General features: G+C 53.4%; 4 protein-coding genes and 1 pseudogene across 5 annotated transcripts, besides 1 other annotated feature; 3 read left to right on the top strand and 2 right to left on the bottom strand.

Moving 5' to 3' along the window:
* The first annotated feature begins 1,274 nt into the window (after positions 1-1,274).
* Positions 1,275-3,833, top strand: NCS54_00074900 (annotated as a pseudogene). Its single transcript has 2 exons — positions 1,275-1,383; positions 1,432-3,833.
* Positions 1,275-3,833: a sequence feature.
* Positions 3,834-4,026: 193 nt separating this feature from the next.
* Positions 4,027-6,714, bottom strand: NCS54_00074800 (Hypothetical protein; the record flags this gene model as incomplete). Its single annotated transcript, XM_053146390.1, has 8 exons — positions 6,296-6,714; positions 5,918-6,237; positions 5,424-5,870; positions 4,937-5,368; positions 4,864-4,887; positions 4,636-4,818; positions 4,370-4,582; positions 4,027-4,313 (listed from the first exon to the last, which is right to left on the bottom strand). Exons 1-8 carry the CDS (start codon positions 6,670-6,672, stop codon positions 4,027-4,029), a joined length of 2,283 nt encoding a protein of 760 aa, XP_053002365.1. The 5' UTR covers positions 6,673-6,714.
* Positions 6,715-9,447: 2,733 nt separating this feature from the next.
* On the top strand, positions 9,448-11,520 carry NCS54_00074700 (TPT domain-containing protein; the record flags this gene model as incomplete). The annotated part of the gene is made up of 3 exons (XM_053146389.1): positions 9,448-10,233; positions 10,305-10,608; positions 10,664-11,520. 3 exons carry the CDS (start codon positions 9,448-9,450, stop codon positions 11,518-11,520), a joined length of 1,947 nt encoding a protein of 648 aa, XP_053002364.1.
* Positions 11,521-12,063: 543 nt separating this feature from the next.
* On the bottom strand, positions 12,064-13,158 carry NCS54_00074600 (RRM domain-containing protein; the record flags this gene model as incomplete). Its single annotated transcript, XM_053146388.1, has 1 exon — positions 12,064-13,158. One exon carries the CDS (start codon positions 13,156-13,158, stop codon positions 12,064-12,066), a length of 1,095 nt encoding a protein of 364 aa, XP_053002363.1.
* A 2,669-nt stretch (positions 13,159-15,827) lies between these two features.
* On the top strand, positions 15,828-17,812 carry NCS54_00074500 (6-phosphogluconate dehydrogenase, decarboxylating; the record flags this gene model as incomplete). The annotated part of the gene is made up of 5 exons (XM_053146387.1): positions 15,828-15,841; positions 16,058-16,201; positions 16,269-16,824; positions 16,882-17,316; positions 17,372-17,812. 5 exons carry the CDS (start codon positions 15,828-15,830, stop codon positions 17,810-17,812), a joined length of 1,590 nt encoding a protein of 529 aa, XP_053002362.1.
* Between the last annotated feature and the right edge of the window lie 186 nt (positions 17,813-17,998).

The raw sequence follows: 17,998 nt of genomic DNA, 5'->3' as shown, positions 1-17,998 counted from the left end.
CAATTCTTCGGGGCGCGGTTGTCTGAAAGTGAATTGCGGGCTTTGCCGAGGTAGTGCCTATTATTTGGCAACATGATTGCGGTTAGAGAGACGATCCTGAAGAATGTTTGGACAAGGGATAGAGTCAGAAGCAAGAAAACAAGTAGGGATGCCAAAGAGGCGCCATGAAGAAGGTGGCTCTAGGGCGACGCGCCCTGAACGAATGACAAGAGATGAGAAGAAGAATGAGAATAGAATGAATGTGGCATGATGATGGTGGCAGGAGGACAGAGACGTCTGAGGGGACAACGCGAGGCTGCGGATGCGGCTGGGTCGACGGTTTGAAACGTTGTAGAGGGAGAAGGGAAAGAGAGAGAAAGATACTCAAAGAGTATGGGGGAGACAAACTAATTGAATGAGCGCGACTTTGGCAATGAAGATGGCGCTGAGCTGGAGGAAGTTGTGCTCCAACAGGCCTCACCTCGGGGCGATAAACCGATACGAGGAAGTGAGGTCAAGTGAAGTTGAAGAAACTAAGTTTACGTTGGTTGGCTGGGAGCGAGTTGGAGGTTTGGTTTGCTGAGCTGGCCCGGCGCGAGCGCGATTTGAGTGGGGCCTGGTTGTTTGACAAGGGGGGCTCCTGCTCCTCCGATGGATGGACGTTTGCAACCGGCTGCGGGCCCTGATGCAGCCGTTCCGGGGAAGGTGTCGGCAGGTACGTACCTGCTTCACCAGTCCCGTCTTGGGGCATTGGGGCAATCAGTGATTGCCTGTCGCCGCTTCCCTGGGAATCTCCGGCCTCTCTTGGGCCAATTATCTTCGGGTATCGGTCGGTAACCGGCGAATGTGCCTGGGAAGGAGCGTGGCGATCTCCGCCTGCACCTAACAAACAATCCGGGGTGGTTTCTTACATCATGCTCAGGCAAAGCCTCTCCCACTCTTGCAAACAAGAGGCAAACAACAATGCAGCTGACCGCCATCAGAAGTGGCTCTGCTTCGACTTGTCACATCAATGCGATTTTCTAATTTTTTGGAATAATTACCACATCCACTTGCGCATCGAGCTCTTTCAAAACTCTGCATCGTCCTCTGTCTTTCATCCTCGGCTTGGTGCAGATAGCTCCTCCCCCACGACCGTCCCACTCTTGCTGGCTCATGATACAGCGCGCCCGCCTTCCACGTATGATAAGAGGTCGCGCAGCATATGAAACCCTTGGGTAGCCCATGGCTGTTAGAAGAATAACTCTCCGGAACATTCAAAGATTCTCGACATCTTTCTCCTTCATACTTTAGGGTTTCTACCGTCAGAAATGGCAAAAATGGACACGGATAGCGACACCAACGGTTACCGCTATAACGTGGCGGTAGAGCACTTCAGGGCGAGAGAGTACCCTATGCTACAGGGTTCGTGTCTGAAATAAACGTTTCCATATTAAACACTAACTTGTTTAGACTCTGTGTACCTCGATCATGGCGGCACAACGTTATGCTCCAAGTCCCTGATGGACGCTTTCACATCCTCAATGATGGAAACGATATATGGCAACCCCCACTCTGCTTCCCCATCATCTCAGAACTCAACCTCCCGAATCGAAGATGCTCGCATGAACTTGTTAAACTTCTTCGGAGCGGACCCAGCAGAGTACGATGTGGTGTTCGTTGCCAATGCCACCGCTGGTGTGAAACTGGTAGTTGACGCCATGAGAACTCTGCCCCAAGGCTTCTTATATGCCTACCACGAGGCTTGCCATACCAGTTTAGTCGGGGCTCGAGAGGAAGCTGTCGATAGTTTGTTGATCGATGATGGCAGCCTTCAATCTTGGTTAAAGGGGAACTCTCCTTTCATGGATACCGCCTACGCCTTACCACCCTCGACACTCTTCTCATACTCGGCCCAGTCTCACATGGATGGGAAAAGATACCCTTTAACATGGAGCAGAGATCTAAGAGAGGCTCATCAAAGTTCGAAATCTCACCTGCTCACATTGTTGGACGCATCCTCGTTTGCCGCCACCTCCCGTCTCGATCTAAATGACCCTAATATTACGCCCGACTTCATCGTCGTCAGCTTATACAAAATATTCGGATTTCCCGACCTTGGTGCTTTACTCGTTCGGCGGTCTGCCGAATGGGTATTTGATCATCGAAAGTATTTTGGTGGCGGTACCGTGGACATGGTTGTGTGCGGAAAGGAGAAATGGCATGCACCAAAGTCGCATTCTCTCCACGAACGATTGGAAGACGGCACGCTTCCATTTCATAGTATAATCGCTCTCGATATTGCTATGGAAGTACACGAGCGATTATTTGGTACCATGGACGAAATCAAGTCCCACACCTCGTACCTCAGCCGGCGACTGTTAAGGGAACTAAGCGAGTTACGCCATGCTAATGGCGAGCCCGTCTGCGCGGTCTATACCAAGGACTCGTCTGGAATCGAATCATTAGGAACTGGCCCTGTCGTTTCTTTTAATCTGAGGAATATCCGTGGTGCCTGGGTTAGCCTGACTGAATTCGAGAAGCTTGCAAATCTGAAAAAGATGCACATTCGAACAGGCGGGTTATGCAGTCCAGGGGGTATTGCTTCGGCTCTTGGGCTACAACCTTGGGAGATGAAGAGAAACTTTTCTTCAGGCTTCCGATGCGGAGCGGAGAACGATATCATGTCAGGGAAGCCAACAGGCGTCATACGGGCCAGCTTAGGTGCGATGAGTACCAAGGCAGATGTAGATCGCTTCGTCGACTTCATCAAAGAGTTTTATCTGGAAACCACGTTACCGACGATCGAACCCATCATCAGCGCTACGAGTCCAACAGCTATGTTAGAGTTCCCCCGACTCCAGGTGAAAACCATCACCATATACCCAATCAAGAGTTGCGCTGGCTTCTCTATCCCGCCTCGGGTTTCTTGGGAGATTCGACCTGAAGGATTGGCTTGGGATCGTGAATGGTGCTTGGTACACCATGGTTCTGGCCATGCGCTTAACCAAAAGCGATGCCCCAGGATGGCTCTGTTACGGCCACGCATTGATTTTGACAAAGGAGAACTGGTGGTATCATACCACGGGAAGCGGCGTGACAACCACCCGCATCAGATTTCTATACCTTTGTCGGCCGATCCCTCAGTTATCGACTCAACACTCGACCGGCAACGATCAAGAGTATGCGGAGAAGAGGTATCTGCGCAGCTCTACACCTCAGAAAGCATCAACGGCTTCTTCTCGAGCGTTTTAGGGGTTCCGTGTGTCCTGGCACGTTTCCCTCCGGGTGGTCTCGGTTTGAAGAGTCGCCTTTCCAAGGCACAGATACAACGATATCAGCAGCCCAGCAGGATCCGGACTCTTCCAGGAGCATTTCCAGACGTGCCGTCGCCCCCCGACTCCGACTCGGAACAGAAAAAGCCAGCAAAGATCCTGCTCTCGAACGAGAGCCCCATTCTCATGATACACAGCTCAAGTGTGGATGAGCTGAATAGGGAAATCATGAGCAGAGGTGGCAGCCCCGTAGAAGAACGAGCGTTCCGGGCCAATATTGTTTTTCAACATGCTCCTGGCACCAAAGCATATACAGCCTTCGCCGAAGATGACTGGGGCGCTGTACACATTGGCCGCCAAAACTTCAAGCTCTTGGGTGCGTGTCACAGATGCCAGATGGTCTGCATCGATCAAGAGACAGGTGAGAAGAGGGAAGAGCCGTTTGTCACGTTAGCGAAGACAAGGCGTTTCGACGGCAAGGTCTACTTCGGAGTTCACATGCGACACGACTCTTTTTCCCAGGGCGACTGCACTACGAAGGAGACGCAGTACCCGACGATTGAAGTTGGAGATTCTGTGTCTGTGACGCCGCGAGATTAGGTAGTTCAAGGATTTGGCAAGAGATGGAAACGGATCTATGCAGTTGATACATGTGAATACGTCAATGATATACTTTGATGCATTCATTGCTCAAGGCAACGATGATACAGTGCGCAATTAACATGACAGGGTCATTCTTGAATAAGTGAAAGTGCCCCTTCACGGCTCACTGCTCTGAACCACAGATCCCGCATCACTTGAGCCTCTTCTCGGCCACGCGGTCGAGATTGAACGCAGCACTGATCAAGGCGAGGTGACTGAAAGCCTGGGGCGTGTTGCCCAGCTGCTCGCCGCTGCGCGCAATCTCCTCGGAGAACATGCACAGGTGGTTAGAGAAGCTCAGCATGTTCTCAAAGAGGTTGACCGCCCGAACCAAGTACTTGGGCTCGTAGGCGGATGCGCGGGTCATGGCTTCGACGAGCCAGAAGGTGCACATGCTGAATGCGCCCTCGTGGCCGCCTACTCCTACATACGATCCCGCTACATTAGCTCACTCTTCTGTCAAAGGGGGGGTTTCTTGTATCAGGGGACCTAACCATCGTCGGAGAGCTCGGTGTCGTAGCGGTATACCAAGCCGGTGCTCGTCAGACCTCCCTTTTCAGGGGGCAGGAGGATGCGGTCGAGAGTGTTGAGGAAACGTGGGTCGCAGGGCGAGATGAAGAATACAAGGGGCGCAATGAGGATGGAAGAGTCGAGCATGGTGTTGTTCTGGAAGCTCTGCACGAAGGACTTCATCTTCTCATTGTATCCTGCCCAACAGTTAGTTCGTTCAAACCCATGGCTGTGGAGTGACGGGTCTTACCCTTCTCCATGACACGTTCGTAAAGATTGTCTCTTGCCTCCATCCATTTGGCGCGGTTGGGACAAGGGAAGCATCTCTTTTCTGCGAGACGAAGGCCACGGTCAAATGCAACCCAGAGCATAATCTGCGAGTAAGTAAAGTGCTGCTTGTTGTTACGGACTTCCCAGATGGACATGTCGGGATCTGTCTTGTTAGAACAAGCCTTATTCCATATTTTCTACTACTCACCATCAAGAATCGTCAAGACGTAATCTACGATCAGTTAGTAGAGTTTAACAAACAAGCTAGTTGTTCGACTTACCGAGAATGTCACGCACAGCCCTCCAAACATCCCAAGGAACTGGCTTTCCGTATTTGTTGTACAGGTAGATGGCATCCATCAGTTCACCGTAGATATCAAACTGCTGGTGAAACGCCGCGCCGTTACCAATACGAACAGGGCTGCTGCCACGATATCCCTCGAGGTGGTCCAGGGTGAGCTCGGGAATGTCGGTGTCGCCACGGATGGTGAACATGATGGGCAGGCCACCATCTGGGCCTCGTGAGTGGACGAATCGCTCCATGATGAACTCCATGTAGGCGTCAGCTTCGGCCTTGAAACCGAGACGGAGGAGAATGTAGATGGTGAAGCTCGAGTCTCGGATCCAGGAGTAGCGGTAGTCCCAGTTCCTCACGCCGCCAATGGCTTCGGGGACGGAGAAGGTGGGTGAGGCGATAATCGCGCCGGTAGGTTCTGCAACGAATCAGCATGAACATAGGGGAAATATGAATTTTGTTGGCATATATACCGTATGTCATCATCTTGAGAATCATCAAGCTCCTCGACACAACTTCTCTCCATCGGCCCTTGTACTTGGACTGCGAGATGAAGTTGTACCAGAAAGTCTGGGTATCGTGCTGCTGAGCATCCAGGACCTCTGTGGAGATGTGCTCAGTGATATGATTGTTGATATCGTTTCGGAGAACAAAGGAGATGGCCTGGCCTTCATGGATCTGGATGCGAGCAACAAGACCCTCACCGAGAGTTCCAGAGCGCTTCTCCTTCTTGAAGGTGATGGCAGGGCAGCTGTTCTCCTCCTCTCCCTTCTCGAGCGCAACATCGAGCTGGAGTTTGTAGTCCTTGCTGTGGAAAGCGGCGACCTTGCTCTTGGTGTCAGATGATATGTGACGCTCCTGGTAGAGGATGGTTTCATGCGGGTCCCTTCCGTAGTTGAACGAGGGGAAGATTTCAACATCTGGCGACGTTAGTTTCACACTTCTATGAAAAGAGTAGAGATGGTACCAAGAGTTAGACTGCCTCGAATGCATTCCACCCGACGAACCAACCACTTCTTGAGCTCTTCCTGGACCTTGGTGGCCTCTCGGTAAGCGTTCAGCTTGTAGCCCCTAGTCATGACCTGGGCACTCTTTGGGCGAGGGAAGAAGTCCACCAGGTCCACGACTCCATCTTCATGAATGGATCTCGTCTGCAAGATGCAAGATGACGGCAGGTACTGCTGCTTTGTAGTGCAGTTGAAGTCGTCAGGGGGAGAAATAGAGAAGTGACCGCCCTTGTCCTTGTCCAACAACCGACAGAACACAGATGGAGAGTCAAAGTCGGGCCTGAAGAACAAGATTTAGCCGAGGGATCTGAGATTGAAGGCCCAAATGTGATTCCTACCAGCACATAAAGTCGACGCTCCCATCGATTCCTACAAGGGCACAGGTGTGCATGTTGCCAATCATTCCATAGTCCTCAATTGGGAGGTATCCTCCCGTCTGAGCACGACGGGAGCCTCCTGGGTGCGCTGCAGAGCATTGAGAAGCCATTTTCGGTGAGATGCTGCAAGTTGATGGACAGCTGAGGTTCTGAAGCTGGATAGCTCGGGTATGATGTAATGGACTGTGTAAGTGCTTCCGCAGTGGAATCGTGCAGCCCCGAGAATCCCGGCAAGGAAAAAAATGGATCTGCGGATATACGGGAAAGATTGAGCAGTGACAGTATCTCAATCCCTTGAGAGGTTCCAGGGAGATCGTGAAAGGGAGCTGAAAGAGCATGCGGGGACGGAGCTTATAAGCTTTCACGATGCTTGGCTCGCCCGGGGCAGCTCAAAGCTTGGTGTGGGTGACCAGACCATCACAGCGACCATTGCCAAAAGTAGCACCCAGCTTCTTGTCCACGTGCAACTCGACGACTAATAAGAGCTGACCAACAAACCAAGTTCTTTCTTCTTTCCAGTCTGACAAGCAGCGCATGCCGAGACTTGGGAACTGAGACTTGACTTCCAACGGCCATGGTTTGCTGGGAGCGCCACTGATGGGTTAGTCAGTATGCAGGTATCGCACTTTGGGCATTATAAAGACTTGGAGAAGGCATTACATGAATTTTACTAAGGTATTTATCAGAAAGCAACATGGCGCACCTTTTCACCATTTATGTCCTAGGCTCTTTGAACCAAGATGCTTAAAAGCGTCTCCTCTTCTGCTTCCATCACTCATGATGAAATGGATTCATGACTACCCAGATCGCATGCCCTCTCGCCTCAATCAATCTACTAAGGGATGTGAACACGGTAAAGTCGGGCAGGACTTGGCAAGGGAGCACGTCTCCAATGGAGCTCACATGGTGAGCACCATGGCTGGCTACCCGGTATGTATGTGGAGGTCTGATCTGGCAGTCAACGATTCGACCTCAGCTTGATCAAAAGTCGGTAGGTATTAAAGCCACGGCCATCGAAGCAAGGGGCCATTTTGACCAATTCACTGAAACGCTACTTCACACAACGTTCCATGGAGGTAAGCCGGTTTTATCCAGCACATTTTTACCATGTTGTGGCACATGCCTCGATTCAGATGGGCGCTTAGGTGAGATGAAGATGAAGATGAAGATGAAGAATTGAAGATGGGAATTGCCGAGGAAACTATTGGATGCTTAATCAACCCAATCGTTTCTTTACCAGGATACTGCTCATGGTAGCCGCCTCTACTCTGTGCACATCGTTGGACAACCTGGTTGACATCCGCATAGTACCTACAATGGCAATTGATAAAGACGCAGTATCAATGACTACAAGTTCCAAGCACTGTTGCACACGGGCACGGAAGGTCGGCTATTGTCGTGCCAAGTAAACGCCAGGGCGCAAAAAAAAGGGTCTCGGAGTCAATACGGCAAGTTTCCGATGATTGAGACATGCGCTCGTTGGCACTGGGTAGATGAAAGGACCGCTACCCGAGCTGCTCGATACTTGCCTGGCAATTAACTCTGAAAAAATGGCCAAATTCATGATTGTCGTAAACTTTGCAAAATCCCATAGAAGCCTGCATGACGGCTGACCAGGATCTAGGACCCCGGCTTGGCCGGAGCTACAGTAGCTAGCTCGTCGCAAAGAACCGACTCCTGGCCGTTGAACTGAACGGTTTACAAACGCAAAAGAGGCTGGGAGGTCAGGAACTTTCCATTCATCAATCAAGATGGTGCCTGGTTTTATGCAGGGTCTGCCATGGCCGTTCCGATATCCGTATACGAGCCGGGGGGGTTCTGTCCTCACCCCTGAAAGGGACGGGGCCCGTTGGCTGCCTCAGACTGAAGCATTTCGCATGAGAAGAGCTCAAGTGCCGAGAATTTGATGGCAAGGATAGGGGGGATGACGGATGATGAACGCAAAGGGACAGGAGTCCGAAAGTCCAGTTTTTGATGCGAGAGAGAGAAAGTAGGTACACGGACGGACACAACGGCATGCATTAACGCCATCACATGAACTATTGCTGTTGTAGCGTCCACACGTGCGGAGGTGATCAGCAGCCTGGCTCATTGAAGATCGTTGATGCAATGTTTCTCCTCTTCAGGTCAAGACAGACACAAGACCGACAGCCCTAGCCGTTCAAACCCCGCAGAGTCGATCGGACTGTGTGCGATTTGAGAGGTCATACGGCGATCGCTATTCCTCGTCGTTGTATTTTCTGGCCCTTGGTGTGGCTGCAATCTGGAGGCGTCTTGTTTGTTTGCTGCCCAAGTACCCAGGTAGTCTTTGGCAGAAGTCTTTCCCTTGACAAGCTCACTTGCCTTATTCACCACTTGAGGACACTGGACACCGCAACTACATAGAAGACCTCTATTTCATCCGATCAAGTCAATGTCCAAGTAAAAAAAACATGGTCCTACCCAAAAGGCGGCGAACCCATGCACTTTGTGCAAGCTCTCCTCGGACCAAGAACATGACCCCCGGCCAATCATGGCTCTTCCAACCGTCTGGATACCGTGTCGCGTGCGGACGGACGGTGCGCCACGGGGTTCCGCGTAGCTCCACTCGACGGGCAGCGGACTCGACGGGCTCCTTAGAAGAGACGAAAGAGAGGTGAGCATCCAGCTGACGTTATGAAGGAGGCCGAATACGCAGCAGAGACCCGAAGCAGATACCAGGGAACCATCACCATCCATGGAAGACAAACTCCCCCCCCATGTCTCATCCTCCCGATGTTCCAGCGTCCAGTGATCAAATTCCCGGCAAGGCAAGGTGTGACTGACAGTCAGTTCCAACCTGGGGCTTACAGGCTCCAGCTGGGCATGCGCTCCGGCCCCCTACAACCGCCCCGCGACCCCAGCGACCGCAGCTCTATGACTACTCCAATCGTACTAGCTCCGCCCTTTGCATACGCTAGACCTGGCCTCCTCTTGGCTAACACACCCACAAACCAGCCAGCCAGCCAGCTCAGCCGAGTCCAGATCGCCCGTACCGTACAGTCCAGTCCGTCTTCCCTCCCCATCCACTCCAACAGGTCCAGTCGCTCGCATATGAAAGCCCCGTCCCCGTCTCCATTTCTTGGGTCTCCATCATGACCACTCCCCCTTCACGATCCGACAATCTCCTGCCCTCACCACCTCCCCCGACCGACTCCCGTTCTCCCTCCGCCTCCCCCGAACCTCTTCTCCTCGTCGACGCATCTCTCCCTGTGTCAGCCACCAACAGGGTCCCTGGCCATAACTCCACGGACCTCGATCCTTCAGCACAAACATCATCAACATCAACATCAACATCAACAAACCCAGCTTCAAGAGGAAGATCAGCAAAACTGAGGTCCAGAGGAGGAGGCGAAGCAGTGGCCGGTCCGTCTCGCTCTCCGGCCGCCAGGTCTCACACTGGCGAAGACTACGACAGTGACACCGACGACCACGACATCGAGATGGAGCCCCTCGCCGAACACCGTCGCCGTCGAAGCAGCCAGATCAGCTCTGGTGGCCGCCCCGTCGGCTCACCTAGCAGATCCCGCGCCACCTCTGGTCGCGGCCCAGCGTCAAACGGTTTATCTGACGAGCCTAAGATCTCAGAGGAAGATCTCGACGCCAATGGCTTTGCGATCCGCAAAGACGAGTCGGGGGATGAGAGCTACAGCGACGAGGACCTGCAGGACGACGAGGAGACGGGTCTGACCCGCAAGGACCGGCACAGGAAGCAGAAGAAGCGCAAGAGAAATACCCAGCTGGACCAGCGTATTGCGAGGGGGAATAATGACATCTCGGCCGAGGAGCGCAAAGAAGCAGACAAGAGCGTCATCAAGAGCCTTCTCATCAATGGCTTTCTAATCCTCTTGTGGTATCTCTTTTCCTTGTCAATATCTATTGTATGGTCCCCCCCTTTCCCACGACGCCGCCCCCTTCTTTTGAGTTTCAATTGCTGACAATGTGGCTCCAGTACAACAAGTGGATGTTTGACGAGGACCGCCTCAATTTCGCCTTTCCGCTCTTCACCACGTCTATGCACATGGTGGTGCAGTTTATACTCTCCGGCCTCGTGCTGTATTTCATTCCCTCACTGCGGCCGGGTCGCGGCGGGCATCAGTCTGATCTGGGGAGGTCAAGACACGACGAAGAGCCAAAGTCTTATGGCATGACCAAGATGTTTTATCTCACGAGAATTGGCCCTTGTGGCGCCGCCACTGGTCTTGATATTGGACTGGGAAACACGTCTCTCAAGTTCATCAGCCTTACTTTTTACAGTATGTGACCAAATTCTTGACTGCTGATCGTTCGTGTATCTAACCATTCTCACAGCCATGTGCAAGTCCTCATCCCTTGCATTTGTCCTTATCTTTGCTTTCCTTTTCCGTCTCGAAACTCCAACATGGCGCCTCGTTGGCATCATCGCCACCATGACCATGGGTGTCATTCTCATGGTTTTTGGTGAAGTCGAGTTCAAGCTGGGCGGCTTCGTTCTCGTCATCTCAGCTGCCTTCTTCTCCGGTTTCCGCTGGGGTTTGACCCAGATCCTCCTCCTCCGCAACCCTGCGACCTCGAATCCCTTTTCTAGCATCTTTTTCCTCACTCCCGTCATGTTCCTCGTGCTCATTTCCCTGGCTATTCCCGTAGAGGGTATTGGAAATCTCATTGAAGGTTTCAAGGTCCTTGCCAACGAATGGGGCGCTGTCATGGCCCCCTTGTTTCTCCTCTTCCCTGGATGCATCGCCTTTTGTATGACGGCATCCGAATTCGCTCTGCTGCAGCGTACCTCTGTCGTCACACTCTCCATTGCCGGCATCTTCAAGGAGGTTGTGACCATCAGTGCGGCCACCATCGTCTTCCACGACCGCCTCACTCTCATCAACTTTATCGGTCTGCTCACCACCATGGCTGCCATTGTCGCCTATAATTACATAAAGATCAGGAAGATGCGACAAGAGGCGCAAGAGGATGTTCATGGCCGTCATCTCGCCGAGCAAGATGAGCCCGACTCTCCATCGAGCCAGAGCAGCGGCATTATAGACCGTGATGGTGACACAGATGGAGAAAACGCCGCCTTTTTGCGTGACAGCATCGACAGACTCGACACGGTCACAGCCGACGGCGACTTTCAGCCTTTGCTACAACCAACGTCAACGGCCAATGACCGTCGACACGATAGATCCGACTGAGCATTCGTTTAGCGTACCTATTTCTTTTGGATATTATGGCTTGTGTATCACGACTCATCGGGCTGGCTTATCAATATGAAGCCCCGATCCCGACCCCATCTATTTTGTACTATATAAATAAACAAGTGAGCCACAGCGGTGGCATGGTGATTATCTAGAAAGGAGTGAGTGATCCGTCATGTAAAGACGGACAGTAGAAGAGAAGGAGAGGATGGGCACTGGAGACGCATACTTGGGAAGACATGGATATCAAGCTTGGCATGAGACAAGAGCAGGCCAGGGACCCCAAGATACCCCGATACTGATTCTATGAGAACTGGATCATGATCATAGACATTCGTTCACATAATCACGTCTCTACGCTTAGTCTGGTGATGTTAAGAAGTTCAACGTATTGAATGTCATGTTTTCAAAGCTGTTTCCTAACTGCCGGTGGCCAAGCCTTCGAATTTGCACACTCCACGGCTGGGTATGATGGAACCCACGCAACGCCAAACACCATATAATATATATCAACCAATACCTTTTCCAGATATTAATACCCTAGCCAAGCAGCCTGAGACCATTCTTGGTCTTCTGTCCAGGTTTAACCACGCCGCCGCCGCCAATGGGGCCCAGGCTGGGTTCGTAGCCACCACCACCGTTGCCGCCTCCGTGACCACCCTTCTTGTGGTTATTCTTATTCTTTCTGTTATTTCTATCCTTGTCCTTGGCGTTGGACACCTTGATCTCGGTGTTGGCCTTGCGGACCACGACCGGGTGACTTTGGATGTACTTGCCGTTCATCTCCTTGGCGGCCTGGAAGAAGTCGTCCGCGTCGCTAAAGCTGACGAATCCGTAGCCCTTGGACTTGGACGTGCGCTTGTCGCGGATGACGCGAGCCTTTTGTACCGAGCGCCAGCGGGAGAAGGCCTTGAGGAGAGCATCGTCTGTGGTTTCACCGGCAAGGTTTCCGACAAAGAGGCGCAGGTGGGAAGGGTCCCATTCAAGCAGTGTATCGTCTGTCCACTTCTTGCCGCCGCCCTCGCGCACAACTGTCTTCTTCTTCTCCTGGGCAGCAGAAGCAGCACTTGCGGCACCGGTAGGTTGGGTATCGGGCCTGGGTGCGCTAGGGCCCGCAGGCTTGTCGCTCTTGCCATCAGTCGCGTCGCGGCTCACATACGCGCTCTGCCACTGGGCAATCTGCGCAGCCATCTCGGGGTCGTAATCGCTACTAGCCGTGCCGGGCGTGGGAAAAGGATTTCGGATCTGCGGAGCTGCGCCGTAGCTTGCCGCACCGTAACTTTGAGGTCCATAGCTCTGAGGTCCGTAGTTTTGAGCGCCGTAACTCTGGGGTCCGTAGCTCTGCTGCTGCTGCGACTGTTGAGGATATGAGTAGGAAGTAGGCGCGCCCGAGCTCACCGCGCCGGGGGCAGAGCCGGTCGGATAGGAGGAGTAGGAGGGCGCATATTGGGCAGCCGGAGCAGCAGTGGTGGCCGGGTAGCTCGAAGGGCCGGAGTATGTCGGCGGGGCGCTCGAGTACGCTAGTTTCGAGGATTGAGCCGCTGAAGAGAACGCGGGCTTGAAGCCGGCCTTGGAGGCTGGAGGTCTCGGTGGGAGAGAGCTGTTGCTGATGCCTGGAGGGGGAGGGTACGCCATGATGAATACAGCGAAAAAACGGGAGGAGGCGGTGTGTGTTTGCGTGTGAAAACGTACCTTGAGCCAAGTTCTGCTCAAAGTTCCTCTTTCAAGAAGTCGCCCAGTACTTGCAGCCGGTCGTTGGAGATGTCGAGGCGGTGTTGCGGTGTTGCAACGTCAAGTCGTTGTTGATGATGGTGGCTGGTGTATGGAAGAAAATGGATGATTGATAGCCTTCTACGATTCGCCTCAGCCTCGGCCAGTGCTTGGCATAGAAAAAAATGGGTTCGGTGAAAGGGAACTGTCACGTGATGAAGGTCAAGGTGAAGCAGGTGACCCCCACGAACTTCACCTCAACTGGATACAGGCTGGTCAGGATGAAAGCTTGGGATTGACAAAAAGCGAGGATTCCTATCACAAACGAGACTGCGACGGATAAGAAAAAGGCTCATTTCCGTTTAAACCGTCCAAATTAGGGGGGACATTGGTTTCCGTCGCATCCGTTGGAAGTGCAACAGGAGTTTCCGCAGAGAAAGCAATGGGGTGTCCTTTATACTTGGCCGGAAAATGGATCTCCGGCTTGTGCACTGCCCGTTGACCTGGCGCCTGCTGCCCCGTATAATGGCACGTCTCCACAGCAGAATTGACTCGGGATAGATGCAAGAACGGTGAGTCCTGTGGCTAAATGGTGCTGTGGGCACCTTGACCTTGGGGGTGGGGGTTGGTGAGGCTTCAACGCATCCCAGTTGGGCAGGTTTTGGAGCTCAACTCAAAGATGCGCGTTGGGGAGCATGTGGCTCACTGGATACTGGATGAGTGTCCAGACTGGTCATCTCGATTGGCCGCCGGGCGATGTTGAAACCGCGAGATTGACCCGTCGACGAGTCCTGGGCGGCAGAAGTTGACGGCTAATTGGAGGCATGGAAGAGAAAACCTGAAGGGATTACCACTTACAGATTAACGTTAGAGAGGGGTTGGGTTAATGGGCGGCTCCATGAGGAGCCGAGTCAATCTGAACTCCGGACTTTAGACTTGAGCCAGTCAGCGCGGGATGAAAGAGACTCGTTTGGCCACTCATATTTGTAAGAGGCCGCCTCGCCTGGGCATCGTCGCCTCTGGTTCGTCATGAGCGACTTCGGACATTGATGAGGCTGGCACTGGATGGGTGTCAAAACTCGGTGCCAATGCCGCACGAGCGATGCAACGCACGCCTGAATCTCCGGATGAAAATCCGCCGGTGGAGCCAATGCTTGGTCAGACGGGAGGAGCATCCAGCACAAAGCAGAACCATGCTGCTGGGCGTGCGGCCTTTTCTGGGCTCCTCCTCGATTCTTCTTTCTTCCTTTTCGGGGCTATCGGTTCAGAATCCCAGGTTAGAGCGTGTTGGGACTCGGGCTACTGTCCGATGATGGACTCGATTGGCACGGCAGTGGCAAGGACGGCCCCGGAGACGTGGGTCCCAACATTCGGGCGACATGGCTCCGAGGACGTGGGCCATGAGGAAAAAATGAGCCATGGGACGGTGTATCCCAACAAGCCGCGAACGAGCAGTCAGAGCAAGGGAAACGCGCCATGCATAACAACTGAGGAGGTTCTGAGACTGAGGGGCCCAACTGGCCAAACAAGTTCTGAGACGGAACGCGGCAAGCCAAAAAGGTCAGACACATGTATCCGGCGAGATTTGTATGAGATTTGTATTGCTTGTGTCACGGTTTTAAAATTCTTGGTAAGCTCCAGGTGAGTGAGACTGCTGCACCAAGGGGTAACGCCGTGGCAGCACCGCCAAGTCGTCATAACTTTGGAGCTGAGAGGGGGGCTGGAGGGGCAATGCTAGAGGGTATGTGAATGGGGGGAGGTCCTGGAACTCGGTGTCCGTGGCTGGATGGACCCCTACAAGGTGCTTGCTTGTGCTGCACCGCATCCTTGCAAGGTGAGGTAGCTTGGTTATCGCACAGCACTAGGAGGGAGGGGGAGGGGCATCAGTCATGATGATGAGGTGGGATGTGATGCTGGATCGAGAAGTGGTATTCTCTGTCAACAGAGAAACGTTCAAATCAGATTGATTCCAGTGAGGATAAGAGCAAGAGAGGTGATAGATAAATGGCGCAAATAATTTGTAATTGCCTATCAAACCAGCCAGGGAGCAAGCATCTCGTCTCCCCAATCCTCCGTTTGGGTCGTCTAAAAGGAAAATGTAAGAAAACACTCGTCGGCCGCACCGCAGCGACGATGACGATACGCAGTTGGGAAGCCCCGCCAATCATTGCGGATACCCACCCCATTCTTGGCGCCGCGCCCGGCCAAACTTGACCATGTTTGAATGAGCTCCCTCAGACAGACGGCCGACAATTGAGCCCTCAGCGTGCGGTAATGCTAAGTTGAGCGAGAGAGCGGAAAGATGTACGGAGACGGCGGGGGCGTTACGGCGCAAGGTACCGAACCGGCGGAGTTCCATGCCATCCATGCCATGGGGTGTCGCCAGCTTGCTTGTGACAGCATGGCGCATATGTAATAACACGGCCCTGTCGCTCCCTCCCACCTTGATCCACGGTCCTCACTATTTCTCGACAACCTTCTTCCATCTCTCACCTTCTTCTTCCTCTTCCTCTTTTATTCCTCAAACTCTGCATCCGCTCTCAACCCTTCTATACCCCGTCGAGCGTCAATCAAGCATCAAAAAGTAGCCCATCATGTCTGGCCCTGTGTAAGTCCACTTCACCCCTCCATCGTGCACCTTCACCTTCGTCCCTCACGATTTACCCCACCACCCCGCCCCAGAGTTCCCATGGTGATGCTCTGATGGCCTCATTCCGCGCGCTGTGAGAGTGAGGCAATCGTCGCGATGAGCTTGCGCCTGGAGTATCTGAGCGGTCTGGTTCAGTTCTCTCGTCATGAACTTGGCTCATGGTTCTCGAGGCAGAGCTCGTCTTGCGAACCTCAAGCTGGGCGGCGCTCAACAATCCCCTTCCTCTACCTCACCTTTAAGCTCTGCAGCGGTTCAAAATACCACGAATGCTGACCATGCTCCAAGTGCGGATCTGGGCCTCATCGGCCTCGCTGTCATGTAAGTGAAATCCTCCAGAAAATGTCCGGCGCTGCCGGAAATCTCATGTTACTAACACACCTTGCAGGGGACAGAACCTTATTCTGAACATGGCCGACAACGGCTTCACCGTCTGCGCCTTCAACCGAACCGTCTCCAAGGTCGACCGATTCCTGGAAAACGAGGCCAAGGGCAAGTCCATTGTCGGCGCCCACAGCGTCGAGGAGTTTGTTGGCAAGCTCAAGTCCCCCCGCCGTATCATGCTCCTCGTCCAGGCCGGCCAGGCTGTCGATGACTGGATTGAGAAGCTCCTGCCTCTCCTTGCCGAGGGCGACATCATCATTGATGGTGGTAACTCTCACTTCCCCGACTCCAACCGCCGCACCAAGTATCTTGCTGGCAAGAACATCCGCTTCGTCGGCTCTGGTGTCTCTGGTGGTGAGGAGGGTGCCCGATATGGCCCCTCCATCATGCCCGGTGGTAACGAGGAGGCCTGGCCTCACATCAAGGACATCTTCCAGGCCATCGCTGCTAAGAGCGACGGCGAGGCCTGCTGTGAGTGGGTCGGCGACGAGGGTGCTGGTCACTACGTCAAGATGGTTCACAACGGTATTGAGTACGGTGACATGCAGCTCATTTGCGAGGTATGGAATTCCATCATGCGGACCCAATTGCATGTGAGACTGACCAGGTGAATACAGGCCTACGACATCATGAAGCGCGGCCTCGGTCTCTCCAGCAAGGAGATTGGCGATGTCTTTGCCAAGTGGAACAAGGGTGTTCTGGACTCGTTCCTCATTGAGATTACCCGTGACATCATGTACTTCAACGACGACGATGGCACTGCCCTCGTTGAGAAGATCCTCGACAAGGCCGGCCAGAAGGGAACTGGCAAGTGGACTGCTGTCAACGCCCTGGACCTTGGCCAGCCCGTGACCCTGATCGCTGAGGCTGTCCTTGCCCGATGCCTGTCTGCCATCAAGGACGAGCGAGCTGTCGCCTCTACCAAGCTTGAGTTTGTCAGCCGTGTGACCACCTTTGAGGGTGATAAGGAGCAGTTCCTCGAGGATCTTGAGCAGGCTCTCTATGCCTCCAAGATCATCTCGTATGCCCAGGGCTTCATGCTCATGCAGGAGGTAAGCTTTTCCACTACAAGATATTTAACAGAATTATGACTTACACAATTTCTAGGCCGCCAAGGAGTTCCACTGGAAGCTCAACAAGCCTTCCATCGCCCTCATGTGGCGTGGCGGTTGCATCATCCGATCCGTGTTCCTCAAGGACATCACCTCTGCCTACCGCAACCAGCCTGACCTCCAGAACCTTCTGTTCGATGACTTCTTCCACAAGGCCATCCACAAGGCTCAGCCCGGCTGGCGAGACGTTGTCGCCAAGGCTGCCCTCCTTGGTATCCCTACTCCCGCCTTCTCTACCGCCCTGTCGTGGTTCGACGGCTACCGCACCAAGGACCTCCCCGCGAACCTCCTCCAGGCTCAGCGTGACTACTTCGGTGCCCACACCTTCCACATCAAGCCTGAGAACGCCAGCGACAAGTACCCCGTCGGCAAGGACATCCACGTCAACTGGACTGGCCGCGGTGGTAACGTGTCGGCCTCTACCTACCAGGCATAAGGGATGTTTTGTGAATGGGGTAGCAATGGTTATCTAAGTTAAATAGGGTCGAGTTATGGGAAGCTCGAAGGCTGCGTCACATCAAAAGCGTCGAATAGGAACGCAGGAACACGCAGGCGCTGCAACGGATAGGTAATGACTGAGCTGGCTAGGGATTAGAGGCTCAAGTGATGAATTTTGGGACCA

The sequence above is a fragment of the Fusarium falciforme genome, chromosome 1 (assembly GCF_026873545.1).
Source record: "Fusarium falciforme chromosome 1, complete sequence".
NCBI classification, from domain to species: Eukaryota; Fungi; Ascomycota; class Sordariomycetes; order Hypocreales; family Nectriaceae; genus Fusarium; species Fusarium falciforme.
Note: the sequence above shows the minus strand (reverse complement) of the source record. Positions and strands in the feature narration are given on the sequence as shown.